General features: G+C 42.3%; 1 protein-coding gene across 2 annotated transcripts in view; it reads left to right on the top strand.

Moving 5' to 3' along the window:
- The window catches only part of TBC1D8 (TBC1 domain family member 8), a 48,042-nt gene extending 27,765 nt beyond the window's left edge, over positions 1–20,277 (top strand). For both annotated transcript variants that reach the window (XM_055801818.1, XM_055801817.1), the window contains exons 6-20: positions 4,315–4,522; positions 5,710–5,904; positions 7,161–7,343; positions 7,732–7,882; positions 8,769–8,983; positions 9,802–9,919; positions 12,223–12,508; positions 13,018–13,147; positions 13,426–13,524; positions 14,091–14,159; positions 15,507–15,747; positions 16,929–16,994; positions 17,612–17,701; positions 17,854–17,954; positions 19,271–20,277. In XM_055801818.1, the coding sequence (XP_055657793.1) occupies positions 4,315–4,522; positions 5,710–5,904; positions 7,161–7,343; positions 7,732–7,882; positions 8,769–8,983; positions 9,802–9,919; positions 12,223–12,508; positions 13,018–13,147; positions 13,426–13,524; positions 14,091–14,159; positions 15,507–15,747; positions 16,929–16,994; positions 17,612–17,701; positions 17,854–17,954; positions 19,271–19,732 (2,614 nt within the window). In that variant the 3' untranslated portion in view covers positions 19,733–20,277. The remainder of the gene's footprint in view (positions 1–4,314; positions 4,523–5,709; positions 5,905–7,160; positions 7,344–7,731; positions 7,883–8,768; positions 8,984–9,801; positions 9,920–12,222; positions 12,509–13,017; positions 13,148–13,425; positions 13,525–14,090; positions 14,160–15,506; positions 15,748–16,928; positions 16,995–17,611; positions 17,702–17,853; positions 17,955–19,270) is intronic.

Here is a 20,277-nt window from a genome sequence, read left to right as displayed (position 1 = left end):
GTGTGTCACTCGTGACAGGTGATTGTCTAACCTGTTTTTAAGGATATCCAGTAATGGAAACACCAGGATCCAAACCGGTATTTTGCTGGCCTATCATTGAAAAGACTATCTGAAGTCTAATTTGAATCTTTCGTGCTGCTTTTTGAGCCTGTTACTTCTTGTCCTACCTGGTACTATTGACAAGACCAGATGTTTTCTCTTTCTTTAGAGCAACCATTTATGTATTTGGAGGCTGGTATGCATCTCTTTTCTCTTCTTTAAACTTCATTGCCCTGGTTCAGCTAGGTTTTTCTCATCAGTCCTGATTTTAGCCCTTCTGGTCACTTATCCCATGCAGCCGCAGGCATGGAGCGGTGGGATACAGGATTGCCCCTGATGTCTCGCCAGTGGTGACCAAGGCGGGAGCAGCGTGACTGTCTCTGCGGCAACTTGAGGACTGCTGTGCTGCATCTTGGTGGCTGTGCACTTCTGCGGCCCAGCAGAGTGCTCCTCTTCCTCCTGTGAGCGCAAGGCTGTTGGCTTATGTTCAGCTGGTGATCCCCTGTAACCCCAAGGTCTTTTGCTTTTGCTGAATGGCTGCCAGTTGACTTCCATGCTGCATTTGAGCAGCTTATGATGTGCAGCTGAAAATACTTGTAATGCTTTTTTTTTGCACACTATCCTTTAAATTTATGAGTATCCATCTGAATCTGATCCTGTTCTTCTGCTCATTAGCCTCTACCAGCCTCAAGTTGTGTGCAGGTTTAATAACAATCTCTTGATCTGTTGTGCAGATTGCTGACAAAGACATTGAACAGAAGCTATTCCAGGACAGACCCCCAAGGTAGTCCTCTTTCTACAGCCTTCCAATGTATCAGGGAGCTTTTGAGGGCTGCTTTTTGGGGTACTGTTTTACACCTGGCTTGGTACAACAGTTTTTCACTTTGATCCCATTTTATTAGTTCCATGTGAGGAAATATCAGGACTTTCATAAATTCTGGCTAAAACATCCATTGCGTCTCCTCCATCTACAAGTCCAGCATTCCTGCTATGTAAGGGGATGATGTTCAGTTTACATGTGTCCTGACAAGTCTGTGTTGGCTCTTCTCAGATAACTTTTCCTGGCTTGCTTACAAGAAGCCTTTCTTGCCACGTGAATTTAGCAGTTCTTCCAATAAACAAGCTGTATATCATTGGATGTGTTATTTAAAAAATCTGTAACTTTCTGGAGTCTGAATAGCAAGAAGAGTCTAGTAATAGGTCTCTAAAAGCAAGAGGTCTGCCAGTGTGTTTAGATTTTTAGATAGGCAGCAAGTGACTCAGCAGAGCTAAAATCTTCCCAAGTTGACTTCTGTTGGATTTAAAGCAGAGAAAAATGTTTGACAGTAAGGACATGATTTTAAGTGTCCTGATACGTTTAGGCATTTTGTTAGTCTTGTGTGTTATTTCCTTTAATTTAAAACTCTTGAAAGGTAATATAGGGGTCACACACAGGGACTTACCACAGTTCAGACTTGCCATTGACTTTGAAGTGTTGGAGTTGGAGGCAGTCCAGGATCCTGTAACATGCAAGTTGGGAACTGCACTTGGAAAGAATTGCTGAGTTTTCTGAAAAGTAGGGAACAAGGCAATTGCATCTTCTTGCCTTTTATTCTTCTGATGCATGTGTAAACACTGGATAAACATTATTTTTACATAACGATACCATTCCTTTTTTTTTTTCCTTAGGTACAGCTCAGTGCACTGCATTTGCTTAAAACCAAACCAACAAGGGAAGTGTTAAGTTAGAGGAGAAAATTTCAGAGTGGGCCACAGGTGGAAAGGTTGCATTTCTGTTCGGTGTTGGAGGTATTGTGAAACTCAAAATGGAAGCTGTGGGACCTGGTGGCGTGGGCCAGTTGCTGCATCTTTGCTCCATCATGTTTAAACAATTGCCTGCCTTGTTTTAGGAGCTAATTTTGTTTGTGGATTGTTTGAGCTTTTTTGAGTGATAGGGTTTGGATTTTTTTAACCAGCTCTAATTTTGTTTGGCTGTATTTATGAAGGGAAGCAATTGCTTTAAGCTCTAGAATTTGCCTGCATGACAGGAAATATTTTCTTGGTGTGCCACTTTCTAATAAAACCTCTTGTTTGAGCCCACAGCAGTAGGTGCTGACAGTATTTCATCCCCGTGCTACCATTTTTCTTTCCAGGATCCCTCCCACCAGCAGGCTGGCCCCTGTGTTGGCACTTGTCTCTGGTGGCTGCGGTGGCCCTGCGTAACCCTGTGCCATGAGTCACAGGGGGACAGGCAGTTCCAGGGATGCTGGGATTAGCAGCCTTCCTCCAGTTCAGCATGAGGGGGTTAAATGCAGTGCTTAGTAAATTTAATTAGTTTCAGATGTGGGAAATGTCATTCTTCAGCTTAAAAACCTGTGGCTTCTTGTCTGAAAAGGCTTGCACCTGGAGCCTGTAGCCACAAGACATGCAGCAAAATCCTGAAAACTCAGAAACTGCAGATTTTTATGTTAGAAACCATCAGCTCTTAAATAACAGACAATCTCTGCCTCAGCAGAGATCCCACTGTTCCGTACAATGCCTCTTTTCATGTAAAGGTGTAGAAATTCTCACAACCGAGTAGATGCAGGGAGGGTCTTACCTTCTGAGCCCAACAGCAGGAGAGCGCAGCTCTACCCGGTCCTGGCTGCAGATGCTATCAGCAGTGTTCATCTGTGCTGTGCAGAAATGGAAAATATTTTAGTGGTGAGTTAACTAGGAGGCATATCCTGATCCAGCTTTGTCACAATAGCAGATCGCTGCGGGCACTTATCAGAGTTGCTCTCACTGTGGAATTTTAACTCGGGAGCAACCTTTTTGTCTTCCTTCACAAAGAGGGTTTCTCTTTGTTCTTTGTGAAAAACAGGAGACTATTTGTCTGTTTTCCTTGGATAATATTATTAAGGAAGATAATGCTTGAGGAGGAAGCAGCAGCCGAACTCTGGTTGAGCGCGTTCTGTCTTTTCTGTTGGTCGCAGATACAGCTCCTCCCTTCTCAGGTCTCCGTTTGTTCTGGATTGTCTTCCTCCTGGTTTCACATGGCTCTAGTTTCCTCCATGGATTAACCTGAAATAAAGAACAAACCCTCTAACAATTGATTTACTGAAGCAGAGACTTCATCTATCTCAACTTATTTTTAAACAGCAGGGCTGGGGTAGGGTGAAGGTGTCTGCAGAAGAGGAGGGTGAAGGAAGGAGCAGAGAGGGGATTTACAGCACCGAGGTACCACTCCCTGTTATGCTTCAGCCCACGCTTTAAATTCTTTCAATGGAACAAAGTCAAGCGGGTTTTTTGCCTTTTTTTTTTTTTTTTTTTCCTAAGGTGAATCATGTTTGGAAAAATTTACTTGTAGTAAAGAAAATAATAGAATTTAAGCCCTAATGTTGCTGGAGCTGCTGTTGGTGAGCTAATGGTCGTGGCCTGTTTATAATGTAATTGCGTAGCTCTCTAAATTCCTGCAGATTTCTTCATTAAAAAAGGAGAAGGAAAAAAATCCAAAGCCAAGTCTGTATAACCATTGCTCAGTAATGAAAGCTTCATTTATTTGAACTTTTTCTCTGCACATAAATGTGGATGGGTGACTGGAAGGAAGCCAAGTCCAAACTGAATGTAGCCAGTGCTGTTATTCCCAACTGAGTGTGTAAGTGACCTGAAACTGTGCTGCATTTTGCAACTGTTCTGAGGGCTGTCAGGGGCTGATACCTCTGGCAGCCAAGGATGTGATGGTGTAAATGTCACCATCATTAACTCTTCTATTACTGACCACTTCGGAAGTACTCCTCCAGCAAACGCATTACTTTTGGGGACAGGTGCAAATCCCTGGGGTGTTGTTGGTAATGCTACTGGGAAGGAAAACAAGGAACACAAAGCTAATCTTTGTTGCTCAATGTATGTTTGCTAGATGAAAGATTTAGTTATCTCCTGGGCATTGAAATCTGTCACTCTTTGAGGCTGGATAGTCCATACAACAGCCATAGAAAATGCATGGCTAAATAATGATTAAAAAAACCCCAAACAACAAACCAGCTGATTTTAAATTAGTGCCCTTTCCTTTTCTAGTCGCTACAGTAGTTGCTTTTGACCTTACTGTTATACAAGCAGGTATTGATAATGATTCTTTTTTTGTATTTCGAAGTCAGTCTTTTATCGATTTGCCCACATAGGCAGTGGAGATTGCTGTGCATGGTGTTTTTTTTCTGTATCCCTTGCTCTTGGTGAGAATAACAAGAAAAGCACACCTTGCGCTGGATGTCCTGGCTTTCGGGGTCTGGTGATTTGCTCTTCCTGCTTTCTCTTAAGGGATCTTGAAGCCAGAGCACAGAATGAATTCTTTCGGGCCTTCTTCAGATTGCCCAGGAAGGAGAAGCTGCATGAAGTTGTAGACTGTTCTCTCTGGACGCCATTTAGTCGCTGTCACACAGCGGGAAGGATGTATACTTCAGACAGTTATATCTGTTTTGCCAGCAAAGAAAATGGCTGCTGCAATGTTATCATCCCACTTAGAGAGGTAGAGTTGTTTCTTTCTTTTTGGGTCTTTATCTGCCTTTTTCTGCTGTAAGCATCCACTGCCACTTGACTTGTCTGCAGACTATCATTTGATGAATAAAAGTAGGATGCTTGTATGTATCGTGCCTACAGGATTGTTGTCAAGCTTGTTCTAGGACTCGTTAGGGCTCGAGTTCCTAAAAATACAGGTGATTCAACATGGTCCTCAAAGTGAGGTATGGACAGATAATACGGCAGGACAGAGTGCTGCAAAAGCAGGGTCTGCTCAGTCCAAGGCTTGGACAGAGCTCCCCTCCCAGCTCCAAAATGCATACGTCCAGCTTGATGTTGATGGAGGCTTCAACTTGGACCCATTCTAGCAAGACAAAAGCATCCTTGCCTGGGATCAACACTTAGAAGTGGTGAAGCTCTCCCTCCATAGACAGACTCTAGCAAACCTGTGGATACTTTGCAGAGCTGTAGGGCAGAGATAAAGGGGATGTTCTGGGTGCAGTGACAAGCTGCCAAATTTACATGAAATTAGAGACATTTAAATGAAGGGAGAGTGCATGGGAAGGTGGTGGGAGTAGGAGAAGGAAGCTGTCAGCAAACACCTGCCTGATCTGCTGTGGATACAAGGCTGTTATGATCTCTTAATTAAAGCTTTCCTTTCATCCTTGACTAATAACAGAGTAGCATCCAAATGATATTGTAACTGTAGCAACTTATCTTCCACTGTTACAGAAGCAGAAAACAAAAAGAGAACAGTGGTTCATATTTAATCAGAAACAACAAAACTGTTTTCCCCTACCTTCAAAAGTGTGAAAGTAAATTTCTTCCTCCATCCCCCAGAGTTTGATCAAGTTGATCCCTTTCTAAGTCTTGTTTTAATGTTACTCCCCTTTCATATCTTTCCCTTCAGTCCACTCTCCAGAAGTGGGCCAAAGAGTCATTTAAAAAAAAAACAAAAAACAACAAAAACCAAAAGGCAGCTTGGATACTTTTTGGTGCCTGCTTTGAGCTTGTAAAGAGAGCATGAACTTCAGGTGGTAGGATGTGTCTGATCAAGGAAAGCTAATATGAATAACTGTGTTTAAAGCATATGTGTATATGAATGCTGTGTTTGTACATTTTGGTACATGTAGAATATTTGAAGGTGTTTCTTTAGATGTGGTGCATAATGTGTTTTCTATAATGTTTCTGGAAAAGGTAATCAGTATAGAGAAGATGGAGGACACAAGCCTTCTCCCTAATCCCATCATTGTTAGCATAAGGAGCAAGACGGCCTTTCAGTTCATTGAGCTGAAGAACCGGGATACTTTGGTGGAGAACCTGCTCCAGAGGCTAAAAGAAGTGAACTCCAGCAACCCAGTGCACTGTAAAAACTTGCAAAATAAGAACCAGGTACTGAACTTCTGGTGGTTTTTTTTTTTTTTTTTTACTATGAATTCAGTGTGTTTATCCATTGGTCCATTGTCATGCCTTCATCAGGAGGCTGACCTTGGGCCAGTGCTGTCTGATGCCTTCTTTAAAGACCTGCCTGATGGGATGAGGTGCACCTGCAGCGTGGTTCTGACTAATGGACCGGGGGGAGCAGTGAATGTGGTGGAAGGCAGGAATGTCCTTCATGGAGACCTCAACGATCTGGAGGAATGGGCTGATAGAGACCTCGTGAAGTTCAACAAAAGCAAATGCGAAGCCTGGCAGAGTAACCCCATGCCACAGGAGGGACTGGGGGATGTCTGGAGAGCAACCGTCTGGAGAAGGCAGGGGGGTCATGGTGGGCAACAGTGAGCTTATATTTCAGCATTGTGTTCTTATAATGAAGAGGGCCCACAGCATATGGGGTTGTACTAGCAGGGCTGTAACCAGCAGGTCAAGGGATGTTACTATTGCCTTTTATTCAGCACTACTGAGGCTGATCAGGAGTACTGTGTCCAGTTTGACTTCACCTCACCACACAAGAAAAGCAGAGACAAATTGGAGTCAGTCTAGTGGAGGGCTACAAGACGGTCAGGGGCTGGAGCACATGCTTTATGAGGAGAGGCTGAGGGATCAGGGCTTGTTCAGCCTGTCTTCCGCTAGCTAATGGGGAGTTAACAGAGAAGATGGAGCCAGACTCTTCTTGGAGGTGCCAGCTGAAAGACGGGCAGTAACAGTCCCAAGATGCAGCAAGGGGAAATCCGAATAGATGAAAAGAGAAAGATTTCCTCTCAAAGGTGGGAAGAGCTGGACCAGGCTGCCCAGAGAGGCTGTGGACTCCCGTTCCTTGGAGCTACTCAACTGGACACAGTCCCCTGCAACCTGGTCTGAGGGACCCTGCTTTGAGCAGGGGATTGAAAAAGGTGGTCCCCTCCAACCTAAATTGTTCTCTTGATTCTGTTTTTCAAATCCTAACCGAAGTAGAAGAGAGTTTGGTAGCTTGTCATCAAGGATGGTAGAACTGACGAACAACTTCTGTTTTAAAGTAACAACCCTTTTCCTGACATATAAATGAATGGTAATTTGTATAAAGCCTTGAGTAAGGCCTTTCCTCCTGAAAGGTGTGAGAGGTTTTGATGCAGAAGGCAAAGGCTAACCCAGCTCTGTGTCTTGAAGATAGTTGAGGACATAGTTCTTAGCCTCTTCTTGGTTGTTACCAGTTTGATTCTGCATTGCAGAACAGTCCTGCCTTTGGATCCACGTGCATGCTCAGGGATGATGAGCCTGAGCATCTGGGAATGGAGGCTTCACAAGGCAAGGAGAGAAGCGAATGTGGGAAGGAGAGCACTTATTTGCTCAATGCAGAAGCACTAAGGTCAGACTTCCATCAGTCCGGAATGGCGGGCCTTGATTTTGGAAAGGTATGTAACACTGGGGGTACATTGTAAGAGGTTTGGGTTTTGGGGGTTTTTTAAAAGAAAGAGCTGGGGAGACATTCCAACAGAGAGTAATTTTTAGTAAAATGAGCTCTGTATTGGCTGGAGAAGTGAGATATGTGCTAAGAGCTTTTCTATTTGCTTGGAGTTTTTTCTTATCCCTCTCCCATGTTTCTTTCTGGTGAATATAATTTTTCTCTGTGGGGTGAATTGCATATGCAAAATGGGGAAAGTTGTAGTCCTTAGAGCAGACTTCCCATTTCCATTGGTAATGGAAATACATTGTGGAATTTCTAATGCGCAAAATGTTTCTGTTTACCAGTTCTCAGATGCGCATGATTTGTTCCTTAAAAATATATCTTCTTGTTCCCAGTCTAGGGAGCAAATCAAAGAGAGCCTGTGGGATGATCATTTTGTGGAATATGGCAGAACCGTGTGCATGTTTCGCACAGAGAAGATCAGAAAACTTGTTGCTATGGGAATCCCTGAATCCTTAAGAGGCAAACTCTGGCTGCTCTTCTCAGGTGGGCACTTTTAGAAATGTTGGCTGTAGGCATCATGTGATTGTGAACATGGCAGAACATTTAGGCAAGAAAACTCCCAAGGGCAATTAAGTGTCATTTACATGGAGCTTATGATACTGCTTACAGAAGAGAGATCATCTGAACTGAAATAATACGAGGAAGGAAGTACCTAGGTAGGCCTGTAAAAATTTTATCTCAGGATGGCATGACGTGATGTGCAGAAGAACTGAAATAACGTCTTCCTCATCTGTTTAATTTAAAATTAACATCGTGTTTTCATAAAATAATGTTCATCTTACAAGCAACAATTAGATTGTAGCATAAATATTGATTTAACCCTAGACAAATCAAATTATTGCAAAATAATGACATCTTAAAGTCAGCAGGTCCTGCTCCTGCTTCTTGTTGAATGTTGGCAGTGGTAATAGAAACTGGAGATAGAAAAAAACCCTCGTTTCATCCACAGATCTGGCAGAGCCAGAATACGCCTACAATATGATTTCAAGTTTTGTCCTTAAGTCAGTACATGACATGTTCAAACATTTGTAAAAAGTGGAGTTTTTCCTTTCCTTCTTGGAAGGTGTGAACAGCACAGAGTACGTTTCTCCTAGTAATACTTTCTGCTGGGGAAGTTTTCTGCTCAGTGTCAAAGTGTTTTGAATGATGTTGCATCATATAAGCTTTGCTAATATTTGTTTTGTTTTCAAGACACCTATTCTGCTAGGATTTTATTTCCTTTAGGTCTGGAGATTTCACTAAATTCACAGACCTTGGGGAAAACCATCTTACTTACATCCTTTTGAGCAGTAATTCCCACGACGCTAAGTTTAGCATCGTCCTGATCTGCTTGTGTCTTCCTCTTTCTCTCTTCCTGCTCTGCCTTCAGACGCCGTGACGGATCTCGCCTCGCATCCCGGTTACTATGTCCATTTGGTGGAGGCATCCATGGGCAAGTGCTGTATGGCAACGGAGGAGATCGAGCGTGACCTCCACCGCTCGCTGCCTGAGCACCCGGCCTTCCAGAGCGAGACGGGGATAGCCGCCCTGAGAAGGGTGCTTACGGCATACGCGCACAGGAACCCCAAAATAGGATACTGCCAGGTGAAAAGCTCCCAGGGGGATAATGCTTGCTGCTTTTTTTTTCCCCCTCTTTCCACTCTCTCAGTTTTATCGTTCTCTTGGGAGTATTTTAATGGTGATTCTAATAAATAATGTCCTTTTAGTTATGAAAGATACATAATTTTAGATACTAAATGTCATTTACTCTGGAAAACAAGTGTATAGGCTTAACAAAAGTATCCCTTAGCATTTTGCAAACTGCATTTAGAGTTAAAGGATGGGAAAAAATTGTTTCAGATTTTTCTGTTTGTTCGAAAGTGCATGTCTTGCACAATACTTGGAGAGTGCAAAGTAAACTGGCCTGCACAGATGAGAGCTCTGGGGCAGAGGTTTAACGAACTAAAGTTCTGTCCCTTTCTTCCAAAACTGATGACCAGTTATGAAAGTACTTGGCCCAGCTGGCTAGCTAAAATAATAACTTTACCTTCTGTGCAGCTCCCTGAATTTGGATTAACATCAGCTCAGTCCAGATACAGGAAGGAGGGAAAGCAGCCCCAAAACATCTTGCACTATCAGCTGCCTACTTTGTATCTGGGCAAATCCAGTGCTGTGCTTTTTTCCATTCTTTCCTATTGCTCTTATGAAAAGCAGTATTCATAAGCTTGAAAAACTTGTTATGCCTTGCAATTATGCAATTATGCATTTGCCGTTACCTTTCTCTTGCTGGTTTTGTTGGGTTTTTTTAGCTGTTTACCTCATGTTAGGCTACTTTCCTTTCTTTAAAAACAGCCACAATTTAGCTTTCCTCAGGAGGATTTGCTGCTACTAACCAACGCCGCTTTCTTCTTTGCCCTTGTAAGTCTATGAATATTCTGACCTCCGTGTTGCTGTTGTATGCCAAAGAGGAAGAAGCCTTTTGGCTGCTGGTTGCTGTGTGTGAGCGAATGCTGCCAGATTACTTCAACCACCGAGTGATAGGTGAGTTCATGTCTCTCTTCTTGCTAACTGGGAAGGGGCAGCCGAATGGCACTGGGGTGAGTAAAATGCTCAAGGTCTTCTGAGGTCCATACCCCGCAGGGGAGGTGGTGCATCGACTTGTAGAGCATGCAGGGACAGCAGCGGTGGCTGCTCAGATTCCAGCTAGAGTTGGTTTTGGTTTGAAGGGTTTGAATGGCAATAACAATAAATATGTGCTCAGTTTTCCAGTTTGTCTTTTTTTTTCCCCTGTTGGTCAGAAGGTGGTGGCGCTTCTGACTGTTAGGTAAAAATTAGAAGAGCTTGCGTGTCTTGGTTAGGAGCGTTAAGTATTAGAAACTCGAGCTGTTTAAGGTGAACCTGGGAAAGATCTGCTAGGGTAGCTATTTCTGATCTGACCTGTCTGCATCGCCTGGCAGGCTTGCATCTAAACTGACCCTTTGTAATGAGGGCTAATACAAAATACAGGCAGCACAAGAGTGCCCACCTCATTTCTAGCCCCCAGAACCATGACCGCCAGGGATTTCCTCCTATCCCCACCTCCTCAGAAGTGACCCTGATCCCTCCCTTTACTATGGCAATGGTGTAACTGCAGTTACAACAGTCTTGGTTTGTAATTTTTTTAAATGGATACCCTGGTATTTTCCTACTTTGCCATGGCTTCATGCTGTAATACATTAGAGAGTCAGTAGCTCAGATTTCATGGTTTCTGGGAGCCTAATGAAAAAGTGGGCATAAAAGTCACTTTGAATACACCTGCTTGACTTTTGTCTACAGTGTCACCACTTAATTATAACAAGATCTGTGAAAGATCTGGGCAGCATTGCACATGCCTTTTACATCTCTGCTTTTGCCAGTGCTGCCTCTGAGTCTGAAATGATCTTATTATATGCATCTGCCTGTCTGTCTCTGGCTTCCTTCAAATAACCCTAAAACCAGCTCTGGTTTTTGGGTCTGTATTAACTATGGCTATTAAATTGTTGGAATTAAGCTTGTTAAAAAAAACCCAAAACAGACAAAACCTGCTCTCTGTTGAGTAATCCCAGTCCATTTTCTCCTGGTTTTTTTACCCTTCCTATTTATGACCACCTGATGTGAGAAGGCTTTCTCTTCAAAGCAAAGGACCATGCTTGATGTGTTTCTCAAAAGCTCTTTGCATGTCCCTGGGCACTTATTTTTGATTTGTGGTGCTGTACTGTTTGTTCAGCCACCAGCAGAAGCTCTTTGTGGCTTGATGTGAAGAGTTCTAAGACAGAGAAATGTCATAGCTGGGGCTTTTTTTAATGATTTGGATGCAAAGCCAAAAGATGCTGGCTCTCTGCCACGAATTGTCCAGGTTATGTTCTGCTTTTGGACCACAGAAGTTTTGAGTGCTAAACGTATGTATGTCTCAGGAATTTCATAGCAATTAAAGTGGTCCCCTAATATTTGCAGAATATGGACTATGAGAAAGAAATGAAGTAACTTGAAAGGAAAGACAAAATAATTGAAAAGCTTACTGCATTTTGTACTCGGGAACATTTTTAACTTCTAGTGTCTTTGGTTAAAGCCCCTGATGTGGCGGATCTGGTTTGTAGACACAGGCCATTTCAGTGGTATGAAACTATATTGATTCTACAATAGCTGCTGAAAAAGCAGGACTGAGCTAGTAGCTAAAACAGAGCCTAAATCTGCTCCTTTTGGAAAGGCTGGTTCGGACAGTTAGGAAAGCTCATATCTGGGCATTGCAGAAGTCTTTTTTTCTTTATATATAGATGTATATGCGTGTAAGTGTATATTTATATCCACATATATTTATGTGTAAGTATTTTTCTTCCTGCTTAGTATATGTAGCCATATCTGGATTTCCATCTTAGATTTTCTCACTTAGAATGAAAGCTCTACTGCCCGCTTCCTCGAGTACATATACTGGAGAGGAATGTGTACTGTCTTATTTTCATTGCATAGATCCCAAGTTGAACAGTAAAGTGCTGTAAGATTGCTTTTGCTAACACTTAATTATTGTGTGCTCTTTTAGCCAAAACCAACAGCTGCTGCTATTACTGTTTCATTGCACCCTAAAGGCACTTAAGAGAATCAACGCAGTCTTTTTGCAGAAACTTGTACAGTAAGGATTACGGACATGAGGGTTGGTGCTGAGATCGCAGCAGGAGGATAATGGAATTTTTCATTGTAGATGCATGCGTATCTCGTCAGTTTAAGTTTTAAGAAAGTCTTGCAGTTAATAGTTGACAGCGATCATTAGCTTTAAAGAGTATTTTTTCCTGTATCAGTCTTGGTTAATACTCTTTCTTTATGACTTGCAGGTGCTCAGGTAGACCAGTCGGTGTTTGAAGAGCTTATAAAAGAGCAACTTCCAGAGCTGGCTGAACATATGAAGGATCTGACAACCTTAGCTTCCATCTCTCTTTCATGGTTCCTTACCCTTTTCCTTAGCATCATGCCCCTGGAAAGTGCTGTGAATGTTGTGGACTGCTTCTTCTATGATGGGATCAAAGCTATTTTCCAGCTGGGCTTGGCCATCCTGGAAGCCAATGCTGTGGATCTGTGTAACAGCAAGGACGATGGGCAGGCCCTGATGATCCTGAGCAGGTATGGCCACGCAGGAGTGCTCCTGCCATCACGGACTGTTCTGCCATAAAACAAAGGCATGTGGGTGCCATCGTGATATCAGTGGTGCTCTGTAGGCACCAGCGGGACCCTCTGTGTCACCTTGCTGCTGCTTTCCCAGTATCTGCCTTAAACAATGGGCTTTGTACATCAGACGAGTAGATGTCCTGTGAAGTTTCCTGGCAGCGCCGAGACATGCATCGACTGCGTCAATGTGCAATATTTACTGCTGTTCTTTGTGCCTTCCCTAGAGTGACGGTCTTTCCTGCTCCAGACTTCAAGGAGACAGAAGTTTTCTTCCTTGGGCAGTGTTTAGTCATTTGGCTGGCTGGTCGTTGCTCAAATGAGTAATCCTGAAAGCATTTTTGAAAAGCCTAGCAGCCCAAAACCCTGTTTATTTCTAAGTCTGAGCCATAAGACTCGTTTGCTTGTTTAGACTGAGAAAAGCACCGTGCAGAGTAATCTGTGTTGCTTGTATTTCTTCCCTTCAGGTTTTTAGAGCATGTCAAAAATGAGGAAAGCCCTCTGCCACCTATTGGTAATCACCATGCGTTCTTCAGCGACGACCCAGAAGCCTCTCCAGTGACTGAAATAGCGAACTTGATTCATGACTCCTATGAGGTAAAATACTGCTCTGGGTCTACTGCTCAGTTAAGGATAAATTCAGCATGGATGTTTGAAAGCCAGTACACATCCTTACAGGTTCCTTGACTAAGTGCTCAGATGTATAAGGCTTGGTGTAGCATAGATAAAAACCTGCACTGACAGATCAGTAAGAGACTGGGTATGCTTTTTCTTCAGGGACTCACAATACTGTAGAAGTTGTGTCTTCACTAGATGAGAAATACAAATATCATTAAATGCTATAAAGATAATAAACTTCTGTTTCTCCCTCGTAGAAATTTGGAGACCACTCTGTGGCACAGATAGAGCACATGCGTTACAAACACCGAATCCGTGTCCTGCAGAACCATGAAGATACAACCAAGCAAAATGTGGTGAGTAGGGGATTGTTTCAACTGAGGTAGCTTAACATCTCCTCTCTGGAGGCAGACGGCTTTCGTTTTTTAAAAAGCTCCATCAGATCTTGGAAAAAAAAAGGAAGAATCCTTACTGACTCTGCAAAAAGCTTTTCTCTGGGATGCCGATGGGCTTGTTTTTTTCTTCTGCATCCACCTGCATTATTTTCTAGAGTGGCTTGAATGTTGAGAACAACTGCAGGACTATCCAGCCCAGCGCTTTCTCTCTGACCGTGGCCCTAGGCAGATGCCCAGGGAAGAGTGTAAGAAGAGCACGAGTGCAATGCGATGCTTCCTTGGCCTCCTGTGACCTGTAGCTTAGGGACTTCCTGGCTTTGTTTTCAATAGCCCTTGAGGGATTTTGCTTTTTATGGATCTGTCCAACTGATGAACCTAAAGAAGGGGGAAAAATTGCAAAGATTTTTCAGTGCTGCAGTTTTCAGCTGTACCACATAAATAAAGTCCCTGCAGGGCTCCTGAGCCTGTCCATGTCAGTGATGATGGGACAAAAGATTGTCATTAACATGATTTTCTTTCTTTTTAAGCTCAGAGTTGTCATCCCAGATGTTTCGATTCTTCCTGACGATCTAGAGGAATTGTATGACTTGTTCAAGGTTGGTCTCCCTGAAAAGTAGAGGGTGGTACCTATTTGAGGCTTCTGGGCATAACTTTCAGCTGTTACTTTGCAGTGCCACCTTGTACTTCATGTCCTCTGCCTGGGTGGTACTATTCGGATGGGATCTTGTCATTTTGTCCTTTTTGTGGTTGCCCAGTGGTTAAAGAGGAATAGTAATGTACTGATCCTTCAACGGAGAATAGCTTCAGAGTTTCCTTTCTAACTTGCTGCTTGGAAATGGTCCATGAGTAATTCAGCTCTTGTAACTTTCACATGCAGAATAAATTAAATACGTAGCTCTGCTCACTGGGAGCTCAGCACTACTTTTAAGTCCTGCTCTCTTAATGCTTTTTAAAGGCAGACTGTTTTCCGTGGGGGACAAAAATCCCCACAAACTTGTGTCTTTGCTATTTGTTCCCAATTTTCTAATAGTTTTGGTTGTTGGGGTTTTTTTTAGAACTAAAAGAAGTTTCTACTTCAGTTTCTGTCAAGTTGATATTTGAAAGAACTATTATGCAAGTTATTTGGAGACAGGGATATCTAAGCTTATACAACTATATTGGATTTAGAGGACTAAGCATTAAATTATTGCCCTATTTCTTTTGTGTATTGTTCATAGCCATAAATACTAGGTACTGAGAACATGCCTGTGGTATGTTCTTGGTGTTCTGTAGCTTTCTGGCTTAAGAGCAGCTGTATCCTCCCTCTGTTAGTGGTTGTGTAAGGTGATGCTGCTGGGGCTTGCTCTTCAGTGCTTCCGTCCTGCTCCTTGCTGCTCTGTTTTTGAGCTTTGATTGGCTTGCACTCCTCCCCTTTTCTCATTTTGTTTCTTGGTGGTGGTTCTTTTTTCATTAGCTCTCTTGCTCCCTTGGAATAACTTTGTTTTGTTAGGACTCTGTTTTGTTTCAGCCCATTCCTGAGGGAAGACTAATAGGTACAGTATCCAAATGGAGAGGTATGAGAGAGAATAAATGAGCTGGTCAAGCCTGTGTAATACTTACCCTAGATTTTCTTGTCACCCTTTGTACCTTTGGCTGGTTAGAGACATCCCGGGACAGATGTGACTAAAAGAGTTTCAGTAGCCTGCAGTGAATTTCTTCCAAGAATCTGCCCAGTCTCCCTTCAAATTTATTAGTTATCCATTGGAAATCATGAGAGCACTTGGCTGCTCTAATTAAAGATTTGCTTTTTCTCGCAGGAATGGTCTCGGTATTGTTATAACACCTCATGCAAAGAGAATTCTGAGCATTTCCAGCATACTTTGATATGAATGGGTTTTTTTGCTGGTTGTGCTCTCTGATACTGCACACCGCAAGCCCCCTTTCCTGCCTCTGATTTTTCCTAGAGGGAACATTTAATAAGGTGTTACTGGGAAATGACGAGTCCAGTCATTGAGCGACACGACCCCAGCAGACCATACGCCGAGCAGTACCGCATCGATGCCCAGCAGTTCGCTAACCTGTACAGGATGGTCTCACCCTGGACCTGCGGGGAGCACACCGACGTCCTTGCCCAAAGGACCTTCCGGCTCCTGGATGAGAACATGGACCGGCTGATTGAATTCAAGGGGCTGGCCAGCTGCTTAGGTATCAGCTCCCCTGTGGGGTGGAAAGTGGGCAGAACAGGGAGGGTAGCACATGGGTGAGATGCGGATGTTAAAATGCGATACAACCGGCTGGGGAGGATGCGGGCAGGTTTTTTGGGGGGGCTTGTGATCAATAAAGGTCATTGGTCAGGCTAATTTTTTGGTGTTCCAATCACCTGAAGTCGATTAGATGTAAAAAACGGCCTAAGGACATGATTGAATATTGTATTAAAATATTTCTCAGACAGTAGTAATTTTGTTGAAAAAACTTTATGAATCAAAATTAGACTTGGGTCTGCATGGAGTGCTAGGAAATCCTCTCTACTGGATTGTTGCTCTCAGTATACCTCTCTGTAACTGCTTCTTGAAGACTTAATCTAACACAACTGATTGCTGTTTGCCTTATATGTTGACAGTAAGCAGAACAAAACACATCTGGCCAGCAGGGACTGAGAGCTGCACTAGGGTTGGTCTTTAGGCCACCAGCTGTTCAGTGAAAAAACCTGAATCAACATTCAAAGCTTCAGTAAAAATTAGTAGTCATTCTCACCACTTAAGCTCTTCAGAATTGTTGTAATGTGAACCAAGCCACCCTGTATTATATCTTTTTAATTTTGATTCTTAAAGGAATACAACTTTGAATTAAAGGAAAAAGTTCTTCACAGTATTTCAGTCCCTTTGAAAGTCTAGAATCTCATTTCCACTAGTCACTGAAAATATGAATTATATTACATATGAAATAGTAATCTTCCTTGGGCTTACTCTGTAGAACAGTAAGGGCTGAAGGGGAGAAATACTGAGAATATGATAGCCCCAAGGAGAGTTTTCTATCTTTCCCCTCTTGCACTCCTGTTAATGTGTGGCAGCAAACAGCCTTTGCTCATTTCCCTGCCATCCTCCTTGATATTTTTAAACAATGCTGAAGCTCCATAGGGTTAGGTGCTCCCAGTCTATTTTACAAGAACAAAGACCAAACCAGATGGCTCTCACCTGCTGTTCCTCTTTGACAGGCACAACTTAAAATATTTCAATGTAATATACTGGCCATATGTTTTCATGTATTGTCCATGCAAACAATTATCTTTTGTGCAAAGAGAGATGCCTGATTTATTTTAAACCGTGGAAGTAAATGCTCTTGTCCACTTCCTTCTTGTTCTTTTTTTTTTTTTTTTTTCTTTGCAGATGTTATGTATAATGGAGAAATGAATGAAAAGATAAAGTTACTATATAAGCTGCATATCCCACCAGGTAAGAAATCTGAAAGGGAATGGACACCTCAGTTTCCCCAGAAATCTCTTGCTTAAAGCTTTTGAGAAAAGGCTGCTTAATGAAGAACCTGTCTTGCTTCCTTCACCTTGGGGCTTATAGGATGTGTATTTGTACTTACGCTCACCACATTTTAAAACTCACTCCAGTCAAAACCTTTTTGGATGAAATTTCTAGATGTACAATGTTAAGGCTCACATCTGCTGCATTGAGACATCTTTTGCAGCCAATTGGATGGTTACTTCCAGACAAAATATGAACTGAAATAACATTTTTGGATGGCTTGTACCCTGCATACCATAGAAACCTCCTTATTATTACATCTTGATCCAGTTTTGATCAGGTGACAAAATTCTGTGTTAGTTTCTCTGTGCAAAGTTTTTAATTAGATGTGCCATTCTTGGCAAACTTCCGACTCTCTCACCACAGCACCAGTCTTACTTACATTAAATAATTTTACAGTATGATTTAATGAAATACTGTTTAAAAACATCTTTGCCCAATTATTTCTTCAATTATGTAAATTTTATAAGCATAAATAACATTATGCATCATTCAAAGGATTAATCATTACATTTGTCACTTTTTTGGTTGGATAGCTCTCACTGAAAATGAACGAGATAGCCAGTCACCATTAAAGAATCCTTTGCTGTCAACTTCAAGACCACTAGTCATTGGAAAATCAAATGGTATGTCCCAAATGGTTCTCTAATGGATGTGCATATGAGATAACCAGCTTTCCATTTGTTAACCTGTCTCTGCTCTCCGAGGTTTATTTTGAATTGTCACTGTACTCCAGTATCTTGAAAAGTAATTCTCCTTTATGTCTGCTCCAAAAAAGGTGATGCAGTAGATTACCAAAAGCAGTTGAAGCAGATGCTAAAGGATCTAGCCAAAGAAAAAGATACTAAAACTGAAAAAGAATTGCCAAAAATGAGCCAGGTATGTACATTAGAAGCTGTAGTCTGTTTTTAAAGAAGTGGAGACTACTTGGAAATTAAATGACTGAATTTTGGCTTTTTCTGATAAAGTGTAACTTCAGCCTGAGCTTGGATTCAGTCCTTTAGGTATCGAGGACTGGGCTACTGTGATCCAGGGAGCAGGTGTTTAAAAACTTTCAACTACCTTTCTAGCAGCTTCCTCAGACTGGCTGGTGAACAGAAAGGATTTCAGAGCCACCCTCACTTGCAGCATATCATGCTGTAAAACAGGCTCATGCAGGCTCAAGAAAGCCTTCCAAACCAAAAGAATTCCTGATAATGCATGTTGCTGTTCTGTCTTCCCTGCCCTCCTCTCCACCAAACCAGTAACTTCTTTCTTAGTCCATCACCAACTGGGACTTCCCCTGTCTCAGCCAAATGCCAACTAGAACTGATAAATTGAGACAGCTGAAGGCTCTCATCATCTCCTCCCTAGTGCCCACAGAGCTTTGTGTATGTTGTTGGCATAAGGAAATCTACTGGAGGGAAAAGGGTCCCATATTAGTAAATCAAATGTACAGACATGCGAAGAAAGATTCAGCTACACCCCAGAATACCTTCTGTGCTGCTGTTGCTAAATAAAGTTTTAAATGGGTGGCACATACCTAACCTGTCAGCTCAGCAGGGCCACTCTCATAAAGGCATCACCAAGGCAAGACTGAACTCCCTGCAGTCCTTTCTGCCCTCAATAGCCATTCTGTGACTATGAAACTTGAAGGCTCACAAATTTCGTAACAGGATGGAAACATAGCCTGATAATCATCTGTGATGGGGTGAGCAAGGAAAAAAAAAAAAAGAGAGAAAAGGGTTGGGCAGGGAAGATAGCTGGATTTTACATGTAGAAGAAAAAAAGCTGAGAAAAGACAGGAGTGAAACAAGGGAAGTTGCTTGCAGACCTGTGAATGGCTACTTAGGCGGTAACTCATTCTGTGTAACAGCCACCAGTTTCCCACCAGTAACGGATTGTATCCCTTGCTCTGTATCTATTTCACTTACCCATTGGTCATCGGGGAGATCCTGGTCTCCTGCATTAAGACAGCAAAATACTTCTCTGCTCTGTTCCCTTTTTGATTGCAGTGCCAAAGTTCCCTAGCATCAGTATGGGCTGAAATCCCTTTGCTAGCATTTTTTTTAAAAGCAGGCAGAAGTTATAAATGATCATATAAATGTATGCAGCATTGTGCCTTCCTTTGTGGTAACCGTGCCCTTGCCTGACTCCTACAGTTACCTGTAGCATGGCTGTTCAGTGGTTTGATTTTTGTTTTTCATCCTTTACAGAGGGAGTTCATTCAGTTCTGCAAAACCTTGTATAGCATGTTTCATGAAGATCCAGAGGAGAATGATTTGTATCAAGCCATTGCCACTGTGACCACACTGTTACTTCAGATTGGGGAAGTAGGACAAAGAAGCATCAGCCTGGGGAGCGGATCAGACGAGTTCACCGAGGACTTGCAGCCAGAGGCCTCTGCTTCAGATCAGGATGCTGTTTTTACCGATGCTGTGAAGACCCCTCACAAAGACTCCCAGCCTTCACCTGTGACTGAAGGGGACTGGACTGTCTCTTTTGAACATATTTTAGCATCCCTCTTGACCGAACAGTCATTAGTTAACTTCTTTGAAAAACCCTTAGAACTGAAGCCAAAACTTGAGAATGCAAAGCTGAATCAATATAGTCTCAAGACAAATGTGATGAGCTGCCAGACACGGGGTGAACATACAAAACTAAACACACAACAGTAGCAAACCTTTCAAAAATTCAATGCACTGAAATTATGCCAAAGCACATACTGTAAGGCTTTCAGTTTGCAGTGGACTTTTGATAAACAATTTGTTGGTCTGTGGTTTTCAGTTTAAGAGCTTTAAAAGCTAAAGGGGGTGTAGGTTTGTTTTGTGCCATTGATTTATTAATTATATTGTTTTGAACGTAAAAGGAAACATCTGTCTACAGTGTGAAGACACTGAAGCCCTCTTCCGCACTGGGAGAGCAGAGGCTGGCTCCAGTTTTGTTGTTTTGGGGTTTTTTTGGTGTTTTTTTTTTTTTGGTTTGTTTTTTGTTTTTTTTTTTAAACGGGAAAACTTCTCGGCTACTGTCTGCAGTTTGTTTGGGTTGCCTTTTTTGCACTAATACCGAAAACTGTTTCAATGCTGGTAATTGAAACTATTTTAATATATTTGATTGTATTCCAATTTGTATGTCTTGCTGACATGTTAAGTGTACATGGACTGTGCTTCTGATGTTGGTCTGTGAAAACATGCACTTTTCAATAAACTCTTTTTGTACTGGA

This window comes from Falco peregrinus, chromosome 4, assembly GCF_023634155.1.
Source record: "Falco peregrinus isolate bFalPer1 chromosome 4, bFalPer1.pri, whole genome shotgun sequence".
NCBI lineage: Eukaryota > Metazoa > Chordata > Aves > Falconiformes > Falconidae > Falco > Falco peregrinus.
The sequence above is the reverse complement of the archived record's forward strand: the minus strand, read 5'-3'. Positions and strand labels throughout refer to the sequence as shown.